Source organism: Furipterus horrens, unplaced genomic scaffold (assembly GCF_987537825.1).
Source record: "Furipterus horrens unplaced genomic scaffold, mFurHor1.1.pri manual_scaffold_1, whole genome shotgun sequence".
Lineage (NCBI taxonomy): Eukaryota > Metazoa > Chordata > Mammalia > Chiroptera > Furipteridae > Furipterus > Furipterus horrens.
This window is the reverse complement of record NW_028327171.1, coordinates 181,756,324-181,780,208: the sequence shown is the minus strand read 5'-3', so window position 1 is coordinate 181,780,208 and position 23,885 is coordinate 181,756,324. Positions and strand designations below refer to the sequence as shown.

Genomic DNA, 23,885 nt, shown 5'->3' with positions numbered 1-23,885 from the left:
TTAACCCAAGGTAATTGTAATTGGTATTTTATTGGTGAACCTTTTCCAGCCTCCTTATACTGAAATGTGGGGTGTTTTTGAGCTCAGACATACAAGTCAATGTTATTTAATTAAGCAGCCAAATTGCCAACTTGTTATTGCATGTTACAGGAAAGAAAACGAAAACCAAAAAGAAAAAATAAACTTTTACTTATGAAAAAGGAAGTTGATGAAGGGCCTTCCCCTTCATGGAATATCACTGACAGGAGCTCTGAGAAATGAGTCCTAAATCCCCTGAGTCACACGTCAGGCACATTTTAAGCAAAATTCACCGAGGAGTGGCCCTCCCTTCCCACAACCTCCACCCCGCAGCAGCGGTAGGTGGGACGAGGCCCAAGGGCCGCCAGGAGAGGATGCGGCCCGGAAGCGCGGAGGCCGGAAAGAGCCCAGAGACAGCTCCCAGAGCCGCACCAGCTTGGGCCCGACGTGTCCCGCCAGCGCAGACCCAGGCGCGGGAAGAGGCAGGAGCTTCGGGCGGTTCCTCCCTGGGCCCCGGAGGCGGGACCTCCGCCTTTCCCGCCTAAGGATGCATCACCCCCCCCCCGCCCCGCCCCTTCTCCCGCTCTAGACCCCGCGCCATTTCTGCTACTCTCCTCAGAAGAGTCCTCGCAGGTTATTGCTGCGCTGGGCGGCGTGGAGCTGATCTCCGGGTGGGATGCGGCGGCCCGGAGGGCCGTGGTGGCTGCTGCTCTGGCTGCCACCCTTGGCCACACTGCCCGCTGGCGCGGTGCGTGGGGAGGAGGCGGTCGAGGCGGCGTTGTCAGGTAACCGCGGGCACTGGCAGCAGGCGAGCACATGCCCTTCCCGGCTTCCTGATTCCCACTCTGCCAAGTCCACGCGTGGGCACTCCCCCTGCCCGGGGGCCGCGAGGCCTAGGGAGCCTGTGGGCGAGTCCCTGCCCCGAGTAGGGCTCACGCGGCGGGCGTGGCCTGTCCCCGGTGCGGACCCAGCCTCCCTTCCTGCTTGTTTTAGCCTCCCTGATCTCTGCTGAGACTGGGACAATTTATGTTTTTAGGACTAGGAGCACCACAAAGTTCAAAGTCTGGCCCAATTCTCTCCTTTTACAGAAGCAGCGACCTAAGCTCAGAGATGTTTTGATTTGTCCCAAGTCACACAGCTAGTCACTGGCACAGCTGATCTTAGTCGACCTGCTTGCAGCACAGGGCTTTGTATAGCACGTCCCTTTAGATTGAAAATCTTATTCTCTGTTTAGCTTTGGCTTTGGAATATAACCCAAGTTCCCCTGCTCCCGAGTAGCTCTGTGACCTTAAGCGAATCACCAAACTGGTCACATATAAACTCAGATAAACAAGAAATGGTAGATGCTCATAGTGTTGTTACGGGTTATATGTGCAGTGCTCTCAAGAGCCTGGCACAGAAGTGGAAGTTGGAGTGGTAGTTCCAGAACTGCTATTATTTGCTATGAGCTTAGTAAGCATTTCTATTTCAATTTTTTTCCCCATAAGATCCTTTAAAAGAGTTCCTGGAATCACTGCCCACCAATTCTTTTATTCATTCCAGAGAGGGTACGGGAGGGAGAAAGAGGGAAGCACGGATCACTGACTGGTACTGGGGCCCCAACAGAAACCCTGGTAAGTGCCCTGACTGGGAATTGAGCCTGTGACCTTTTGGGTTTGCGGGACTTAAGCCCAGCCCACTGAGCCACACCGGCCATCCCATTGGCCAGCTCTGGTTGCAAGGGAGACAACCAAGGGTGCCCACCCCTCACCCCGCTAAATCAGGGTTTTTTATCTAAGAATAAGGCAATTATGAGATTCTGCCACAGCTGTCTACTAGAGGAAGCTTGGGGAATCACCTTGGGGAACTGTTTTACACCAGCTTATACTGAATAAGACATTTGTTGAGTGTTTACTGTGTGTTAGGCAGTATTAAAGTGCTTTAACTGCATTATTTTTTTTGATACCCATGGTAGCCCCCAGGGAAGGGGAGGGGAGTATTTATAAACGCATTTTACAGATCAGAAAATTAATGCTTAATACGAAATATCGTCAGTATATATTGGTGAAAAAGTAAGTCATAATACTGCCAAGAAGGAGGGTTTTCTGACCATGGTAACATGATAAGATGGTAAGGAGCCCTGGACCAATACCCAGAACCTTGAGTTCTAGTACAGTCATTACATTCAGCCACCCATTTGTAGCATTACCTTGGTCTAGGCACATAATCTTTACAGACTATAGTTTCCTCATCAGTAAAATGAAGATGTTATATTGCAGAATGGTTTCCAATATTTTCCTCGCCTTTTTATTTGCCTCAATAAATCCAATGTTTTTCAAGTTTTTGTTACCAGATTTAGTGTTAACATTTCACTTCTCTATTTTGTTAATCAAAGGCATACCTAAATACCTATCAGAGCTTCTCTTCTATCTGACACATGCAGGATGCCCACTGAGTTGATAAAATTTTAGCCCACAGCTAAAAAACATAAATGGCAATTTATGAGCCTTAGAGTGACAGTCGCCATTCCAGATAGGCTGTGAAGCGTCTTGGTTCCTGTGGTGTGCTAATGATACTGTGGGAACCTCTGGATTACACTAAGTCTAAGAACCATTGCTTCCTTAAAAGTTCTAGTTTTAATGAGGAACCCTAAGATCAAACAGCTGGTGCTTCCTTTTAAGTAGGGGCCAAGTTTAGTGTGAAAGGCTTGGATTAGATGATACTTCTTGTTCTAAATTTTCCTCTCAACCACACATATACACCTTGCCATGGAATGGAGAACATCTAGACCTGGGCCAGCTTTATGTCACCCTATCTGAAGTAAAGTCAGAGGCAGTTGACACAGGATGGTCAGGTCTGGCTGAGAGGAAGAGAAACTTCAAGCCAAGAATCACCAGTGGTTTGCAACCAGTGGATAAGGTTCCTATAAACTAGGTGTTGTCCTGTGATGAAGTTCAGGCCACTGCATTGAATTCCCAGGCTTGAACTATAGCGACAGGTTATTTGAAACTACAGTATTCAAATTCATTTATGAGAGAAGAAAAACCAATACTTGAAGTTAAAATCATACCTGAATATGCATTAGCATGTGCTAATTTCAGTTTCATGCTCTATGCATGTTCTTGGAGAGAAAAAATGGAGATTTATATTCAATTCATGTTTTTAAAAAAATTAAGGTTAGTAGAATAGAGAAGTTATTTTTGTAACTTTGGTGCTGCATGCTAACTCCTTTGACAATGTGGGTTTTGCTTTTTGTTTTCCTATTCTGCTTTCCTTTCTTGTCCCAAAAGAGAAGCAGTTACAGTCCAAATGGAGAAAGTGATAGTCTAATAAGTGATTTTATTATTCTGTTACAGTTTCACCTGAAGATATTTTTTTCTTATATGAGGGCCATGTAAAGTTAAATTTTCAGGAGAAACGTTGCTGAAATATTTTCATGCTGGAGGTTAAGATATGCTAAGATTTATGGAGCATTTGTGCTTTTTATTTTTATTATACTCATATTCTAAAATATAAGTAGGTTTAAGTACCACCTGCCCTTTTCTGAAGTTTTGACTGAACTTTTTACCTTATGTATGACTAAACTCTTTAACTTAAATATGTCTTTGTACATTTAGGAAAATAATAAATGAACAAAGAACTACAAAGGAGTGAATTTAAATTTATTAGTTAAAGCAGGTGATATGCAGCTGTCCCTTTTTACATACAATATATAGACTTAGATTAATTCAATATTTATAAATTGAGTGGTATTTAAAATGAACTGACGGATCTCATTGGTTAAGGTAATACTGACTTGATCCTCTGATAATATAAATAATTATGCGTTGTCTTAGCAGTTGGGGCACAACTGTCCAGAAATATACTGTTCTCTATAATTCAGGATTATTGAAAAGATAAGAGAGCCTGCTAAGGACTGTAGGTAGTTAATGAAGGCGATGCTCATTCCACGGCTTAGAGACACAACTTTGCTGGAGTAGCTGGAGTAAGGAGGGCATTCAGGCTAGGTCCCCAGATACTCCTAAGTGCTTGGGAGATGAGCCAGAGCTGGAATAGCTCGAACTTCCAGATCTTTCACCTGATCTGAATTAGGTTTAAGGAAGTAAATACCTAGGTCATAGGGTACCCTCCAAGGTGAAGACATATTTTAGCCCCAAATGGAAGTAGTAGCTCTCCCTGGGTAAATGTTCTCTCTCTACCAAATGAATGGTTATTATTGCATTTTTTATGAATCCCTAGAAACTCCTTTTTGTTTCCTGGATTGAATTGTAAAGGGTTTGTTGATATTGTTGTGGACCAGCGAGTCCCATGACACCTGCAAACAGGCAGGCAGGCAGATTCACAGTCTTCAGTGTCAGGGCTCAAACACGTGATGGAATTCAGATTAAGTTGTGATGCTTGCTGCATTTTCTATTTCTCACCCTCTGGTGGAGATAGAAGAACTAGAAACTGAGCAATGAAATGTTTCTAGAAGAAGACTGAGGAAGGGAGGAGAGGCCTAGGAAAGACATACCTTTGTAAACAGTCTAAGACAGTGATTTTCAACCTTTTTCATCTCATGGCACACACATAAACTAATTACTGAAATTCTTTGGCACACTAAAAAATAGAGTTTTTGCCAATCTGACAAAAATATAGGTATAATTTTAATTCATTCACATCAGATAGCTCTTGCGTTGTCTGTTGTCATTTTTTTATTTGACAATCTAAGGGAAGAGAGGTCAGTGCCCCTGACTGAAGAGTCAGGTATTGCACGTTTTAAAATTCTTGCAGCATACCAGTATGCCTCTTGATTCTGATCTAAGATAAAAAAACCTGGTTCTCTCTAGGAAGGCAGTAGGCCAGCCATGATAAGAATCTTGATTGTCACAAGTCACTGTCTTAATGCCTCATCCAACTAACCTATGCCTTAAGGTTCACATGAACTCACTTGGAGCTAGGCTTGTGGCTTCTTGTGGCTGGGAGTTTCTAATTTCTTTGATATTTAGGAATTCTTGTGTGGGTTGATTGAGATGCATTTACCTTGGGAGAGAGGCGATAACAATGAGGGCAGCCAGAGGACACCATGAAATGTTGACACGTCTGTAATGTCTCATGTATTGTATACATTCGACATCAACTGCATCTCCAAAGCCTGGAGAATTCCTGGGAAGACACAGTTTGCAACATGCTTTTAATAGTGTTCCTATAGGTATCGATTGGGCAACCTACCTCCTAGTACTTACCTTAATCTGGTTGAAGACTGAGGTGAAAGTCAGAGCAAGTTTTTCTAATTGGGAGTGCCCTTGCACAGAATACACTGATGTATCATATACGAGGAAACAGCAAGTAGGAAGATTTGAGGCACCTTGAGAACAGGAGGGCTGGTGTGGCTGGAGTAGTCAAGCAGAGGGAAAGTTGGAAAAATCATAGGTACCCAGATCTTCGCAAGGGAGGGGGTATTTTATTATGGGTTTGATGAGAAGTCCTGGAGGGTTTTAGGTAGCTCATTCACGTGCTCTGATGTTTTTTGAAAAATACATGCTGATTAGAGAATAAGTTGTGGGGGAAAGTCACAGGGGTAATTCTGGAAGCAGGGAGACCAGCTAGAAGGCCATTACAGTAATACAAGTGCGAGAGGACTGTGGCCTGGACAACAGAGAAGCATTTACTCCTAAATTCAAACTGTTGCACTATACTTAAATTGCACCATCTTGCTCTTAAGAGTTAAAAATATCAAACGATTTATGAGACAGTCTGAGAACCAAAAGAAGAAAAACCTCAATTTGAAGACAGTGTTTGTTTGCAAAGCTCAGGCCCAAAGAGGATATTCCCTTAGACCACTAACAAGAGGGTAGTTCAGTGTTCTTGTGGGAAGTGATTCAGCCCTTGAAGTAGTGGAGCCTACTAGGAGAGGGGACAGTAGGGAGAGACCCTGGATGCCCCAACGAGAGAAGCCCCTAGCATTGAGCACCTGTGGTAATAGAAGTAACTGAGGAAAGAACTGGCTGAAAGTTAACTTCCCTTTAACTGTCTGGGGCTGCTGGGGTCTGTGGACCTTAGACCTCATGCTCTTCACCTGCCCCACTGGAATGTACTCCCTTTGCAATGATAGGTAAGGATTCCTCTCTTGTTGGGCATCCCCAGCATAAAGTTCTCAACTGTAGCCTCATGACTTAGTCCTGTTCCTGCTCAGAGAGCCCACAGGAAGCTATGTGGAGGCAGAACAGGGGGTATTAGAAGGCAAGTCCAGAGCCCTCCTTTCTATCCTGCTTCTGTTGCTCACCAGTTGAGGATTTTTAATGTGTTTTAGTGTGTTCTCATCACAGTTGCTCAGGCTTTTCCAGGTTCTACTCTGCCTTCTTTGACATTTGTCATTCATACAGCTGGCTGCAGCCCTTTGATGTCCCTGAGCGCCCTCTCCCTTGTGCAGCCCTCACCCAGGAGCATTTGCATCTCACATATAGCCAAGAATGTACCTCAGTGTTGGTGGCTTCGTGTGTTGGTAGCACTGTGTCTGCATTCTCCTTTTGGCTCTTGTGTGTAAACAGACCATGTAGGAATGTGTTTCCAATTGTTAGTGTCTTGTATTTAACAGCCTCTAAAGCTTTCTTCTCATGCCCTTTTAAGACTTGCTTCCTAACCTGGATTCTTATAATTGCACCTCAGACTCTGCAAATTTGTTGATATATTTAAAACACATCATTTCCTCAAAATGTTTTTAGTAAAGATTAACCGATTTGATGGTGTCACAGTGGAAGGTACTGGATCCTTGTATGACTTGCCTGCTTTGGTAGCTTTGTGACATTTATGCAGTTGTGTTTCAGGAAGTGGTGGGCATTCACAGTATCCCTTCCCCAAGTCTGTCTTCACTTTTCTCCAGCTTAATGCTAAGGATGTTTCTAGCCAGAACAGGGACCTAACTGGGCTTACTCAATATTATTCCCTAAATGGATGTTAATTGTTGTCTAGTTATGACTGGTTACCTGATTCTTTCCCAACTTTAGTGTAGCAGGTTGTGCCAGCTTCTTTTGAGGTTTTTCTGGAGAAGCAGTTAACCACACTTTCTTTAGAGGAATGGGAAAAGGGGGGACTTGGGTGTAAGCCCATAATCAGTCCCTGTTGCTGTTTCCTGTTGACAGATGTAGTGATTACACCCTCTCCTGGATCTAGAAGAATTTATTATTTTCATCTCACTTCATTTTACAGTAAATTAAAGTACAACAGCAGATGAACCCCATCACTTTATAATTTTCTTGTGGTATCTACTACATTTACCCACTCAAATATAGCACCTGTCTTTCTCTTTCTCTGTTTGTATGTTACATTGTGTTGTGTTATATTATATGTTAGTTATTGTATATTATATTTGTATATTATATATAACACACATATATTTATATACGCCCATGTGTATATATCTACATCTGTCTCTAGTCAGATTTCTCCTGTGCTGCAGAACTGTCCATCTTCAATTAGTCCCACCAACCAAAATTCAGTATGTGCAAAATTAAACTCATCTCTCCATTCCCTGTACAAGTTTCACTCAGTATTCCTTTTCTGGGTGAAGGGTCTCACCATCTCTCATTCATCAGAGCCTTCACATCATCTTGTTCTCCCTCATCTAATGAGTCTCTTAAGTCTGTTGATTCTGCTTCCTAAGTACTCTTTAATCTGTTCTTTCTACCTCCTACTTAGCTCATGTCCTGCTGAGGTTGTTTCAGTAACCTCCTTAGTAGTTCTTCTGCTTTTAGTCTTCTTCCCCTCTAATATTTCATATTGCTTAAAGAGTTCTCTTTCTAAAACATGACTATGTTCCTGTGACTTACTTATTGAACTGGTCATTCTCTCTTTGTTCCCACTGATCCAGTCTCTGCCCTCATCTCCCTTGCTTAGTGCCTGGAAGCTGACTTCTATGGATTGCATCACCGGGGCTTTGCCCCATGGCTTCCCATTGGGTTTGGCCTGAGGCACTGCAGGGAGGGCAGGAGAGAGAGAGGCTGAGCTACGCATACCCTCACCCCACCGTTCCACTGAAGTTCTGCACCCACCCCCACCCCTCAGCCTCTCCAAGAACATCTGGTCCTCCCTTTAGCATTTAAGGCCTAGGGTGTTGAAGGCTTCCTGCTGTTGTTGCTTCATCATCAAGGCTTTAACTCCGCCCACAGCTTCATTAACTCTTTTCAGTTAAATCTTTTTGAGTGTCAACAGTTTCTTGCTGAGACTGGGATACTTACCTAAATCAATCCTTTAATGCTCTGCTTTCAGCACGAAGTCCACACTCCTAAGTGTAATAGTAACCACTGGCTTACCTCTCTAACTGCAGGTGTTGAAATGTCCTCCTGCGTTTCCTACACTCCATCCTTGTGAAGGGCTGAACCACCTCTGTGATTTCCCTCATTTCCATAGTTTTGTACATAGTTGCCTCCAACTTAACAGATTCACATTTCCTCTTTTCTGGAAAGCTGCCCTCAATCCTTTCCCTCTACTTCAGGATTGAAGAAGTGTCTATTCTCTTATAGTGTCCTCCAAATGTCATAAAAATCTTGATACTGGAATGTAATTTTTGGTCTGTCTCCTGCTAGGTTGGAAAGACTGAAAAACTATAATTACCATGTAGAAAAACTTATTGGTCAAAGAATATAAAAACAGCTACCATTATCCCTGTGAATAAAAAAGAAAATAAAAGATTCTGGGTAATTAAATATTTAGGAAATATATTTTCTTTTATATATCTCAGTTTCAATGTGCAAAGCTTTGAAGGAAATGGATTTAATTAAAACTTCTGAATCAAAATGTTACTGCTACAATCAAAATTTCCAAATGGAGTGGAAGTGGAAATACATATGGTCAACTGTGCAGGTAAGACTTTTAAATCATGTCTTCGGAACATAGAATTAAAATGTTCTATTTCAAGAGTAGAAAGTAGCATCATCCACAGTGGCTCAAGAGGAAGGGTGTGTGGGAGGGGACATTAATTCTCTATTTTCTTCTCCAGACTTTCTCCATACCACTCCAAATAAATATACCATCTAAGTGAGTACAGTGTATTTGCTGTGTAGACACAGCTCAAGACGATACCTTCTTGCTTATTTTCCAAAATAATTGCTATCCCAAGCTACCCTATATAGAAATTTTGAAGTTATCTCTCATCCTAGGTATGGCCAAGATATAGTAGTTACTATTGATAGCCCAGTACTTTCTCTCACTCAACATTTAACAAATATTTAATGAGCACCTACTAACTACCAGGAATTCTAGGCTCTTAGGATACATCAGTAAACAAAACAGATCCTTGCTCCTATAATGTTTACACTCTTGGTGGTGGGGATAGGGTCAGGTAAGCCATACATGTAAAAGAGAAGAAAATTATAAAACTAGTTAAGTGCTATGAAAAAAAGAAAATGTAGAGTAAGATAAGTGGATTGAGGGAGTCGGGGGCAAGTTGCATATTTAAAAGAGTAGTCAGGATAGAAGGTGACATTTGAATAAGATTTCAATAAAGTGAGTGTGTTACCTAAGAAGGTATCTGGGCAAAGAGTGTTCTAGGCTGTGGGAATAGCTAGGATATATTAGTAGGCACACGATGTTGATTTGTCCCATTACTGATAATTTATATACCCTTTCATCACTTGGTTAAGGTGGTATCTGTCATTTTAGAGCTTTACCACTGTAAAATGACTAATTTCACTTATGTAGGGAATTAATATTTTCAGCAGATAATTTAAGACTGTGTAGAAATCCTATTCCTCATCAGACTTTCATCACCTAGTTTTATTATCTATTGATGATGCTTGCCTGCATCAGTAATCATGATGTTTGTCAAAGGGTGATTTTCTAATTTCATTATTTCTTCTCCATTAATTGGCATTCTTCTATAGAGAAGAATGTTTCCTCCAATTTATTTATATCCCCATAATCTTGTGGATTTCCAGTCATTCATTGGACTACAATCCATTACTTGGGATTTTTAAAATATTTATTTTGATATTCAATCGTACTAGATTTGGCCAGTAGAAGCCCCTTCAAATTAGCTCCTGTGATCTTTTAACTTGTGCCCATCATTTGAGCGCTTCTTTACCTTCTGACAAACAAGATGTTCGGGGCTTACTTGTAATTTCTTAGACCCAGCTCTGGAATTACATTTTTCCAAGGTGCATTCAGTGTTGGTATGTTTATTATACTGTGATATCATTGCCATATGGGTATACACACATACATACCCATTCACCTGCAAACATATCTATTTCTACACATATTGAAAGCCATGAGTTCTGATATCTCCAATACTATTTATTGGGTTAATTCTAACTTCCCTCCTTGCTATTCGTGTAACTTCCTTCTTTGAAAAACCTGGTTCCCATTATGCTCAATATATTGATTTATTTGCCTAACCCTAGAATATACTGAAAGTAATTTCATATTTGCTAAGCCATGCCATTGTGTAAAACAAATCTAGTAATAGGAATTCAATATTTGTTTACAGTGTGTTTTTATCTTTAGTTTGAGGGTATGTAGTATAAATACTCTTGCTCAGAAGTTACTTGGGTCAATTTATTTCCACTCATCTTCTTTCAATATGGTTATATTACTCATTTTAAATATATTTGTTTTTATTTGTTCCCATTTCAGGGTTGATTTTGTTATTTTTTTAGTATGTACAATATTAATATTAATAAATACACAAAAGTATTTTCAGAGAAGTGTCAATGCCCCTCTTATTCCTCTATGCATTCCTACCAAACCCTTGTAGGCAGTCTTATTAAGTTCTGGTATATCTTTCCTGTGTTTCTTTTTGCAAAAGTGAACACCGATGCATATCTGTAGATGGTGCTTAAAACCATGAGATGAAGGAGTAAGTTTAGATGGAGAAGAGAAGAGGACCAATGACTGAGCCTGGGCCAGAGATGGGGAAGGGGCCAGCAGAGAAAAGAGAGAAGGAAAAACTAGTAAAGAAGAAGTCCAGGAAGCCCTGGCGAGGGCAGCAGGGAGAATGTAACAGGGAAAATGGAATGATCAACAGTACCAAATACTGTTGATGGATCCAATAAGGTGACTGAGAATGAATTGATCATTTGATTTAGCAACATGGAGGCCACTGGAGACCACATCAAAAATAGCCTGATGGGAAAGAAAGCCTGATTGGAGTTGGTTAAAGAGAGTGGGTGGAGAGGAACTGCAGGCTGCGGGGAAAAGTGGAGTCAATAGAAGACTTTTTAAATGGGAAAATATCAGCACTTTTGTATTCTGATAGAAACGGTCTAGAAGAGCAGAAAGAAGTATGGTGGGATACCTATGAGTAGGCAAAGGTGGATCAGATCCAGTGCACAAGTTGTGGGCTTGTCTTGAGAATGGAGCATGCAGATCTCTGTGGCATAATTTCCTCCCCACAGGCCAGAAGCAGAACATGTGCCTGCAGATGCTGACAGTTGGGGTTATGAGGGTAGGGGCCGGTCAACATTCTTTTCCAATGTTTTCCATTTTCAGTGAAGTAAGAGGATCACCAGCCAAGACTGAGGAGGTGGAGGAGGTGTTGGGGAATTGATGAAGGAGAAGTTGTGAAATCCTTGTGGAAGACAGGGGAAGAGTGACTGGATAGGAATGTGTGGTATGAGTGCCTGCATCTTTCAGGTCCCATTCAGATTCACGGTTACCGGTGTGAAGTGAGACCGTATGTGTTTCTCCACCACAATCAGTGGCACAGATGCAAGAATGGGATAGGTGGAGGGTTGGATTTTGGAGGTGGTTATGACAAATAAAAGAGGGATGCAAAAGAGTCAAGGGTACATGTAAGGGAATGATTCCTAATGGTGCATCTTGGAATTCAGCTGAATAAGAAGGGGCTGAGTTCATCAGGAAGGTGAGGAGCAGGGTGAAGATGCTCGCTCTATGGTGGGGTCAAAGGCTTGCTGGGGTCAGGGAGCTAAAGGGGACATGCTGGAAAGATAGAAGGTAGTGGTCAGCCAGTAAGATGCATGAAATACAACCTGTATTTGGGGCTCCAGTTAGGACTGACAAGGTCCAGCATGTGGCCATAGGAGTGATTTTCTGAGGTGGGTAGAGGATAAGAACAGAAGAGAGGATTTCAACGAACTGAGAGAAGCCAGCATATTGGAAGGAGTTTGGGGTGTATAACATGTATGTTGAAAGAACAACAGCAAGCCAGAGGCTAAAGTCCAAGAGAAATGAGGGATAGGTAGACGGTGGGTTGTACCACCTGATGCCTGAGAGTCAGAGCTGGTGCTCTCACCCTCCTTTTCAGACTTGCCCTAATCTTGGACAAAGAAGAGAAATAGAGAGGGACAGACGAAGGCAGCAGCAGAGTTGCCATTTAATGGTAACTGGGTTGTCACCATGCTTGGCATTGTAGGTAGTGCTTTGCTGTGAGACTTAAATAAGACCTGAGGTTGGGTTCTGGTCCTTCTTCAGGAGGCTGGTGAGAGAAACCAGAAGTACGTATGTTCAGCTGATCCAGAAGAAGGAAGCTCTTGTTCCCAGTCACAGTAGAAAATGGTAGACAGATAAACCCTATTCTCATATGCTTATAACCAAATAGTTTGTTGCCTGTTACGTCCTATCTCTTCTTTGTTTACATGTCCCTTGGCCACAATAACCTGCTAGAAAAGGGAGTTGAATCAATCACCACTCAGGGGAACAAACATCTACTTTCAAAAGTGTCTGTGCTGCAGTATATGTAGGTTTATCTGTGGCACCTGCATGTTCTTGGCTCAACCAATCTTGGGCTGTCTTTACTACTCTGTTTATCATTTTAAGAAACTTCTTGTGTTTATGGAGTTGTTTATTCTTGTTTTATAGGTGAAAATTACCAGTTCAGGCCTGCTCAGTATTGTATATATCACAGAAAGACAAAATTGCCAGTATCCAGAAACCATTCTATCTGTTATCAAATGTGTGATTCATAAATTTTGGATACCAAATGACTCTCATGAAATAACCATAACCATTGATTCATATGGTGAGCCTGTGTGCTTCGCTGTGAAGCCTGTTAGAAATTACACAATACACGTACATCGAAACAGTAAGTCTGTTTTTATTATACTGGACTTTGTCAGTTCAGTTTTTCTGGAGTGACGTTTCAGTAAATTGACTTTTCTCTTTATTCACTATCACTACATTGACACAAAATCTTCGTTTTGTGTGTGTGTCTTTTTTACACCAGTTGTGGATTTCAAACTCCTCCTTGTGTTTGTGGCAGGCATTTTCCTCTTCTTTTATGCAAAGACCTTGAGTCAGTAAGTATTCATTTTTAGTTACTTAACTTTGTGAATCAAAAAGAGTACAATACATTTTTGGCGCTATGCTAAACATTGCCACACTAGTTTGTAGGTAGTTCTTGCTTTATGTTTTGCAAACAATAGGTCTGAAACTTGTACTGGAAAAGCCTTTAAAACCAGTAATAGTTATTTGTATAGTTATGATATGTAAATGTTACAGGGTGCTTCCACGTGCATTATTTTATATTACATATTAGTATAAATTATTTTAATTTATTTGATCCTCTTGACAACTATGTGAGCTCTGTATTGTTCTCATTTTGTAGATGAGAAAATAAGTATCTGTCATCACATGACTAGTTCTTGCCAGGGTTGAGATTTATACTCCAGGTTTCTGATGCCAGATGATCTCTTTATTACATTCAGGCTGCCTCCCAGATTTGAGGCTCTGATACAGAAGGTTGAATTTAACAAATATCTGATAAACATCTTATTCTGATACTTTGTTTCCTACAACTTCTAAGGAAAGAGGACTCTTTCCAATAATATTTTACTTCTTAGCTTGCTGTTCTTAACATTATTTACTTTTGAGCTTTTTCTTATAACATAATCAAGTGTTCACTATCACCCATGGTCCTTATAAATGGGATGTTGCTTCCGTAGCCTGAAGTGTAAAGCTTGGACTCAGAGGAGCTGAGCTGAAGCCTGGATCTTCTAGTTAGCAGATACTAACTTGGGGAAGGTATTTAACTTCTTGATGCCTTAGTTTGCTCCCCTGTAAAATTTAAACCTAAATAGCTGTTTCACAAGGCTGTTGTGAATGCATGTAAAGCTCTCAGACAAGTGCCTGCTACGTGATGGGAGCTCAATAATTATTGTTGGATTAGATTCTGAATAGAAGTTAACGCACACATTCTCTTTTAAATTAGTGGCAAGCTATTTACCATAAATTTCAGGTGGAGATTTCATTTTTTTAGGCATATGGCTACTGTTGTCAAGTTAAACATGCTTTTCATAATGAAAGTGTGACTTGGCATTTAAATAGCTTTCATCTGCTTGTCTTGACAGAAGCCCGACTTTCTATTACTCTTCAGGGACTGTGCTAGGTATTCTGATGACATTTGTCTTTTTCCTACTGCTGGTGAAAAGGTTAATTCCTAAGGTAGGTATACTATGTGCAAATGAATTTAAAAATGGAAATCAGGATGTCCGTAGACCTGAAAAATTGATCAAATTAATTCACATTGATTATGACAATTACTAATTCAGACTATTTCTACATTGCATAAGCTGGCTTTAAAATATATCTTCTTCTAGAGATTCCATATTTACTTGTTACTGTATGAGTCTGGGTCATAGTTTTTTTTGAGATCCTTTTATTTTCTAGGTAATGTGTTTCTCTTATGAGTGGCAGTGGCTGATTCTATGCTAAGTGACAATTTCTTCTCTCTTGGAATAGCTGAGGGATGCTTTGAATAACAACATTGCTACATCTTGGGATTTCTTTATTATTATTAGTTCTCCAAAATGGAATTCCCTATGCTTAGCTGAGGATAAATAGGAGTTCATGATGATAATGTTGCAATTTCTCTGATTAAAGCTTGCAATTCCAACATTGTTTTGAGATAAATTTATTCTTTAGAACACTGCTTCTTCAACTTTAATGTACACGCAAGTCACCTGAGCAGCCTGCTGAAATGCAGATTCTGATTCAGGAGTTTGTAGTGGGACCTGAGAGTCTGCATTCCAGCTAGACCCCAGGTGATGTCAAAGCTGCCGGTTCATGGACCATACCTATAATTAGACTCTAGGGAGCATTGAATTGACCTCAGTGCAGTTTGATGTAAAAATGTCTAATACAATGAAATGGGTTTATTTGTTTACTTCTATTTTTATAAGAGTGAATAAACCAAAAACTCTGCCATTTATTTTCTTCCACACACAGTATAGCACCTTTGGGGCTTTAATGGTTGGTTGTTGGTTTGCTTCAGTTTATGTGGTGTACCAGTTGATGGAAAATCTGAAGTGGCTGTGGTATGAAAACAGAATATATATATTAGGTAGGTAAAAGTTTTTAAAAATACATTCTATTACTGGCAAAGCTGAAAAGTACAACTAGATGGCTTCTTTTGGAGTGTGTTTCCATTTTGAACTAAGAAGTGCTGTTAAAAATAGTATTTTATTTTATTCCCATAGTTGGTGATTTTAGTTCATTAGATCTCAATTTAGACTCTTTCCCTGTGACATTCTTCTTAGTCTTCTATACTAAGGATCAAAACAGCAAAATACTATTTGCCCCTTTTGACTGCATATGCTTTTGAATTGTGTTGTGGTTAAACTCCGACCACATCTAACTTGTAATGAAAAAATTTCTCTAAAATGTGGCTCTTTATATATCTTTCTTGATGTATTCAGCATGAAAGATGAGAAATCATAAACATAAATGACTAATGAAAACTTGACTTTTCAGAAACAGAGAATCACATTTTATACCTGTTATGTCCTCTTTTAATCTATAACAGTTCTTTTTTCATCACAGTGATATGCTGAAGAGACCAAGCTGGTTGTCCTACAGAATATCGCACAAGGATTTCTCTGATTACTCCTTTGTTGTATAATTTAATTTTGTTTCTCTCTCCCCTGAATTTCCTGTAAACTGGAAATTAGATCTTGAGGCTTGCTTAGATACAGATGAAACACTTGGTGGAATACATAAGAAGCCATGTGCACCTCACTGGATCACCCCAGGGAACGCAGAATATCTTATCATCCCACCATTGCTATTGCTGAAACTGAGCACTGGATTGCGAGGGTGACAGCCTGATACCTCCACTATAAAATTACATTTTGTGTGTGTGTGACTAGAAAGTAATAATGAAAAATAGGGTTTGTAGCAGACTGTGACATATGCTGAGGCTTATTCCTGACCAAAGCAACCATAATAACATTTGCCCTTCTAGGACTCTGGACTAAAAAATAGGCATATATTATAATAACTTATGATTATACATCCTTAATTATTGCAAGTCAGTCTAGTATCTCACATGGAAGGAATAACTAGCCTTAAATGCCTTTTTCAATTTTACTTCATTGGAAAAAGAAAAAAATAATAAAGATTTTTCTGGTATATTCTTAGGTCTTAGTCAAGGCTCTTACAGGTTTTTCACATAAATTTTAAGTTCAGATTTATATTAGTTTACATTCTTCTGCTTTTACAGGCTATATCTTGATACTTGGATTTCTCAGCTTTGCTGTTTGTTACAACCATGGGCCCCTTGTTGAAGAGAGGAGCACACGTCTTCTGGCATGGACGTTGCAGCTCCTCTCCTTGTTTCTGGTCTATTCTGGTGCCACTATTCCTGAGTTCACATATGCAGTTATGATCCTCATGCTGTTGTCCAGGAGTCTGCACCACCCAATGAAAGCAATCAGTTATATGACGTGGTATGTATTTTCTTTTTTACTGATAAGTTTGACACTTTGAGCTCTGGTTGTATTTATTGTTTGGGGGAATTTTTGGACATAATCATTTTTAACCTTATAATTACTACATTTCATCTGGAAATTTCCCTCTTGAAGAGTAGAGGATAGAGAATAGAAGCATCTGATCTAATCTCCGATGCGGTCTTCAGAGATGTACCACCCATCACTAAGTAATTACAGGTCACCCAGAATTCACTAAAATCAGTGGCAAAAGTACTTGGGCTCTGGGTTGCCTAAAATTTCTACTTTCATTCTATATTTCCTTTCATTAGGGTCAAACACTGCTTTAAAGGTATTTGTAGTGTTTATGAGATAAGAGTTAGGGAACAGAAATGAATCATAAATGGTTGAAGGATATTATTTATATTTAGGACTTTCTTTTCTCTTAGGTTTTAAGTTAAGGCTTAAGCCTTTTGAAAATATAGAAAGATGAAGTAACTTCTATTGCGATAGCTTTGTTATTTACATCTGTCCTCATTCATTGAGTCTGATTGAACACCTGTTTTCATGTGAGGTGCACAGATTAAGGAGATGGTCCCTACCCTTGAGGTGTACTTGTTGAGACAGAGGCATACGTTGTCATACATTTGAAGTGTTAAAATAGGCCTGCCCAGGGACTATGGTATACAAAGTTCAGGAAAATTTCTGGAAGTGATATTACTGGGCTGATACTTAATGAATCAAAATAGCCAGATGACTAAATGTAGGAAGGGCTTTCCTAACAGAGAGAAAGCCCAGTTGGGTACCATCATGAGGCAGGTGAGTGAGATGGGTTTCGGATGGGTCATGGAGGTATCATAGGCCATGTTAATAAATCTAGTCTGACCCTGCATACAGTGGAAGGAGGTAACCAATATGCATATTGGTCAGTGCTCCCCGACTGATGCCTAGACAGGAGTTATATATCAAATGCTTGGGGCCCCGGCAGGTACTGAGTGAGTGATGTGAGCAGGAGGTAAGGTAGTGGGGTGATCCTGAGGACTATGGGAAATTTTTCAATGCAACTTCATTGAAAATGGGTCAGTTACCACTCAACTTGAGCTGACTGTTGTCATGTGGGAATATGGGCCCTGCTTTGCTAGTGCTGGTTTTCTAGAGAAGCTAGGAATTAGAATGTGAGTTCTTATGGTTTTTAAATGTTGGCAACTAATCTGAAAATAAAATTACTCAATAAGAAAAAATCAAAGTAGAGACCATGAGCACTCATCAGGCAGCGGGATGTGGTCCATCTGCCTTCTGGCAGAGGGTGGATGTAAGGGGGGGCTTCTGAGGCAGGAGACCAGTCATCAGACATCACGGTGTTCCAGAAAGGAGAGGATGAGGACCTGGAGTAAGGCAGTGAGACCAAGGCTGGGACAGGGAGTTAATAAATGCTTATGAGGTATACTTGGCTATAACTAAGGTTACTTTGGGGTAACTGGTTGTTTATGCATCTGGTGACTGCATGTGTGGCAAGGTCACAGGTTCAAGAGTGCACCAGTGTCAGGACAGAGCGCACATGCAGAGAACATTGGCAAGGCTGAAAGGCAGCAGGGCCAGGTTGGAGAGGCTGAGGCTGGCCGACCTCTCTGCCCGTGTCAGAGCCCGACAGTGACTGAGATTACCAGAGGTCCCTCTGCCAGGAATGTGCTGACCACTTCACATCTTCCAGGCCTCTGGCCATATGCCAGGCTTGCATCCTGAGGAACCCAGGGTAGAATTTTTTGCATTATGATTCTTTTAAGCACTCTCTGTGCATTCTGTTATCATGAACATAATAATCAAAATGTAGTAAAACTTCTCAAATTTTCATTTTGCTAGTGAATAATTATGTGAAGAACTAGGAGATAAAACAGGAACTTATTTATAGGTTAAATAATAAACCAGAGAAATAATACCTTGATTGCTAGAGTATTTTCTAGTTTGCAAAGAGCTGTTTGAATATATTTTAATAATATATGGTGGCTTTTTTTTTTATTATCATACTTATTGAACACTTACTATGGGCCATTCACTGTGCTGAAAGCAATTTATACAAAATAGTTCATTTAATCTGTACTGTGACCTCCTAAGGTAGATGTTACTGTTTTCAGTTTTTTAATATGAGCAAACTGACACACTGAACTGACCCCAGTTCACACAGTGGGTGATCTCAAAGCCAGGACTGTGCCTCACTCTTCTGCTCAGAGGCCAGGGTTTTTTTCTCCAGGGAGACCAAGCAACACATCCAGAAAAGGAGAAGGAAATAATGTCATTGGTTCCCTAATCCATCATATCAACCACCAGATGATCTTTAAAAGTTAAAAGATTTCTCGGGTCCCAATCCTCAAAAAAATATATGTTCAAAACATCTCCTGGTAATTCTGATGCTCATCCAGATTTTGGAATCTTTGGTTAAATTATAATGGAAACTACCCAAAACCATTTTTTAAAAACTCATTTATAAATGTGTATGTTAAAACCTTATCATCATTACCATTTTTATGAGATTGTTTTTTTTAGGACTCTCCTGGTAGGAAAACAGTTGTAGTCATGAGCCCTTCAGCATGTAGTAAAGCAAGAATTATTATAAATTATTGCACATACATGACCCTTGTACAATATTCACTCGCTCTCTCTAGGATTAGTGAGAATCACCACCACTAGGTGGAGGCGATATCCCACAAATCCTGCTTTTCTGTCTAGAAGACAAGTGGTGAGTGATTACTTGGATTCCACAAAAGGACATCTCAAAGGCTTGCTTCTGTTAATGCCCAAGAAAATCAGCAGGCCAAGCATAAAGAAGCCAGACTTAATTGTCTGGTTGTGTCATTAGAAATCACCAAGGAAGAAAGATGCAGTTAACATTTCTGTTGGAAATTGATCATCAGATGCTTTAGGTCATTCTTTAGTATGGTATAGAAGAGGAATAATGCACTCTCAGGCCCAAACTGCATGTTCTAAGTACCTCGTTCACAATAACAACAATAAAAATTACAGTAGGATATAAAGATAGTTAAGAAATATTACTATTGCTGTCAAAGAAATGTATTTTCAAAATCTTAAAGTGTTGAATTGAATAATCAAACATGGCTAAGAATGTAGCAACCAAATGCCACATGTCTTAGGAAAATGAAGAAATGGTTTATACCAGAAAAGCTGGCAGTTAAGTATCTTACTGAAGATGAATACAGGGAGCAAGCTGATGCTGAAACAACCAGTGCTTTGGAGGAACTGCGCCAAGCCTGCCGCAGATCCGACTTCCCATCATGGCTGGCCGTCTCCAGACTCCAGGCTCCTAAGAAGTAAGCCCTGTTCAGCTACTTGGACTACAACTTGGGTTAGAATTACTGTGAAAATACCATGATGGTTTGGTACAGATACTTCACACTAGAAACAGACCACTTCCCTGGATAACAGATGGTGTGGAGGCTGTCAGAGGTTCTTCCTTTTCCTCAGTGCTCTGACTTGCACAGTAGAACTGCCAATGTCAGAATAAATACTGATCTGATGTGTTTTATAGGGAAGGCCATAAAGATAACTTTCACATGAGGAGAAAGGTCAAATGGGCTCTGTCACCTGCTTCTCATTGTACTGATGTGGAAAATAATTTTAAGAGTCACTAAGACATCTCTGTCCCAAAATCTTTTCCTTTACTGCTTTCCCTTCTTCATAGTTTTATTTGAATACCAATGCACTCAAATTAAAGATCAGAGGGGGAAAGTATTGACAATAAAATAGTGAATAAATAATAAATCTAAACTCAGAGAAGAGAGGAGTTAGAAAACAGGAGTGGGTACGTTTGGCAGCACTCAGTGCTTATGTCTATTTCTCTACCCTTTCCCTGAATGTCTTGGGAAGGATCACATAAGCCATTCCTGTTCTTACCCTCACTGTGTAAATGCCATTCGCTATTGCCGCAAAGTCCAATTTAATTAAGGAGGACATGTAGCAAGACAACTGTTATCTTTCAAATAAACCTTTCTGTGATAACATTAACTTTAAAACAAAAACTTAATAGGTTTGCAGACTTCGTTCTTGGAGGAAGCCACTTGTCGCCTGAAGAAATTAGTCTTCATGAAGAACAATATGGTCTTGGGGGTGCCTTTTTGGAAGAGCAGCTCTTTAACCTGAGGACTGCCTGACAGTCTGCCTGCACGTTGACTTCATCTGGATGATGAACTGGGTATAAACCAAGGATCCTCTTGTAGGTCTATGAACAGTGGCAAAAGCACTTCCTATGGAGAAAAATTAAGTCACACTGGAAAAGAAAAGTAAATTGTATTGAAGATAAATGATCATTCGTGCCCAGTTCTGCTATTTATTGTACTGTAGGTGGCCACCAAGATTCTATTACTGTTACTACCACTTCCCTTGAATGAAGACTTTCATTAGGAACAAGGGAATTGTGTTGATCTTCAAGGGGGCCAGTAAGCATGAACAGGTACCTTGTCAACACGGGGAATTAAGTCCCTTCCATCCCCAGAACTTGTGTCAAGAGACTGTATTGCTCTTCCTAAACATTATCAGTACAAGTGCTGGCAAGAGACCTGAGATAGGTGGGACGTATAGTGCACAGTTGCTCGTAAGTGTTAGTCAGTAAAGGGATTCTGAGGTCAACTTAAGACTGATGCAAAATTAAACAAAAGTACTGCAGGACTTCTGAGAACCTTTAATTATGTTAATGCACACTGTGAGTCTCCTAAAGAGGAAAATTGTGTGTAGCAGTTTCCAACTTAATTTGCCCATAGAACGAACCATTTTTCAAGAGATTGATATTCCTTGGTATACATGTTTAGAAAATGCTAATGGCGGAGGAATTGAGGTTTGGGGAGGTTAAACAACATGTTCAAGACCACAAAGCTATTTAAAGGCAGCTTTGGAACTAGAACTTCAGCCCAAGCATTTCCGATGACTCAGGTAGAAGAGACCTTTAACGGCAAGCCAAGAGGTCAGCTCCCTACAGCCTTGGGTCTCACAATATTGGTGACTTTTTATTTTTTAATAATGGCCAAGTAGTTATTTGGTAACTGATAAAAAGAGAAACATTTCCTAAGATTATATTTTAAAGTTTTGATAAGACTTTTATAGACATACGATAAGGATTAGAAATCAGAATTTTTATATATTTTTTATATGTTGAAATTGAATATATTTAACCTCTTGTCACACTGCGAGTTGACTGGTCCATTTTTAAAACTTGTTTAGTTTTATGTTTGTAACATTTCCTACAAAACAGAGAACAGATCTTAACAGGGAGCAGATCTTCTTTTCTTGATTCATGATATTAAGCTTCAGAGTTAAAATGAGGGACTGTGACCTTTGACCTTGAGCAAAGGAGACCTAAACAGATCTAAGAAAAATTCTAAACATGGCAAAACCATCCAAGTGTTAAGATTTGCTAAACTGATTCTCTTTAAGAATTAAACTAAGACATTTTTGCTGTGATGGGACCATAAAAAATAGAGGAATAAAGAACGTGGACCCTTCCACTAGAAGAGAGGTTCCGGGGGTGGGACGTGTAGAGAATTTAGGCACAGCTTTCCTGAGCCAAATTGAGTGGAGTTGTTCTAAATTGTTGAGTAAGAGCGTGGCTATCCATTTGGAACTTTCTGGATTGATTTCCAAATGACCTTTCCTTTTTAAGCAGTGTGTCAGTGTTTTACAGGTCTCTGTTTTTGCCAAACACCTTTTATTATTAGGAGCTTTTTTTGTGTGTGTGAAATGCACTAAATTCAATATGTGATTTCATGTAGACTCTGATTTTAAAAATAAAATATCTTCCATTCAGATTCATGATGGTGATGTTTTCTAAGTGTCAACAGTTCCAACATCATTTTTATTATAGTTCCATTTGATTTTTTAATAATTTCATTTATTGGTGACACATTATAAATATATCAGATGAATCAGTGGTTGTGCTCACCACATTCCCCTCCCCAGAGGCCATTCGTGTCCTACAAAATGTATGTGAATAATATGTGAAGAGTGTGCTGGCATTCCCAGGAGACATCCCAGCCAAGACTGCCAACAGGCCTTACCTGCGCCAGGGTAGACAGGTGCTGACCAAGCTGGGTGTAACCATTGCAATAAAAATAGCTAAAGAAAAAGAAGAGGCAAGTCTTCCAGGATGTTGTTTTTCATGTTATTTTTCTCAGGAAATTATGGAATTGTCAGTGTTATATGAGTACTGTGAAAAGCTAAACAATTAAAAGCATTGTTTGTAATATATTTGGTGTTATTTCTGTTGTGATCATTTGATTTGGGTTTGTTATAGTGCTCATCACAGTTCTAACCCCTATCAAACAATATACAGATAATTCCCATAGATCTTTTGCCCTTGTTTTCTTCCTCCTTTCCCAGTCTTTCTCCCTCCCCCTCTTTCTTTCTTTCCTTCCTTTCTCCCTCCATTCCTCCCTCCCTCCCTCTCTCTTTCTTTCTTTCAAGGCCTTTAAGTGGTTTAAATAACCATTAAGTAAAATAGCTCTGTCCTTCACAGGTGGTTGAAGGTTTGCTTTGTGCTTCACACCATCCGAGATGTGCAGCTATGGAACCTAACAGAACCCTTTGTTGTGTTATTGCTTATGCTAAGTGCCTCACAAAAGCTTATGTTGTTAGCAAGCTGGACTACTTGACACCAAAAAGTGTGGGTGAGATATAGTGGAGGTGGCGATACTTAAACATTTGTATCAGTCAATGCTATTTTTAGAAGGCTTTAAAACACATTTTACATATCACAAAAAAAGTGTTTTGTGAATTAGTTATATTTGTTTGTCATTAATACTTAGGGATGAATTACAGGGGAGTGCCCATATGACATTTAGGATATTTGAACTTAGGCCTTTTTTTTTAATCTAGAAATTTAAGAGATTTTAGATTTTAAGATGTTTAGAATAGATGAAGAGTTATATCAATCTATCTAAACATGTGGATGAATGAAATGATATCAAGAAAAAGGATCATACATTATTCTGTATTGTGATTATTCCCCAGAATTACAGAAGTGCAATTTTTTAAATCAGCTTTTACTTTTTTGTCCAACTGATAGAAGGATCCTGTGTATGTACCATAATGGACGTGGAATTTTGAAAAAGCCTGCAGTTAGAGGTATTTTAGGTGACTCCCAGAGCCAGCTGCCTTCTGAGATACCCCGCTGGGTATGAAGTGGATAAGTATGGATGTGACTCTTACTTAGCCTTATTGATTCAGAACCTTGATTTTTGTCATTGCACC

At 39.9% G+C, this 23,885-nt stretch overlaps 1 protein-coding gene across 1 annotated transcript; it reads left to right on the top strand.

Annotated features, from left to right (window-relative positions):
- Positions 1–661: 661 nt before the first annotated feature.
- On the top strand, positions 662–20,833 carry NEMP2 (nuclear envelope integral membrane protein 2). The gene is made up of 9 exons (XM_090281904.1): positions 662–803; positions 8,717–8,838; positions 12,793–13,015; positions 13,157–13,229; positions 14,280–14,373; positions 15,157–15,271; positions 16,430–16,655; positions 19,781–19,957; positions 20,674–20,833. Exons 1-9 carry the CDS (start codon positions 695–697, stop codon positions 20,795–20,797), a joined length of 1,263 nt encoding a protein of 420 aa, XP_090138030.1. The 5' UTR covers positions 662–694; the 3' UTR covers positions 20,798–20,833.
- Positions 20,834–23,885: the final 3,052 nt, after the last annotated feature.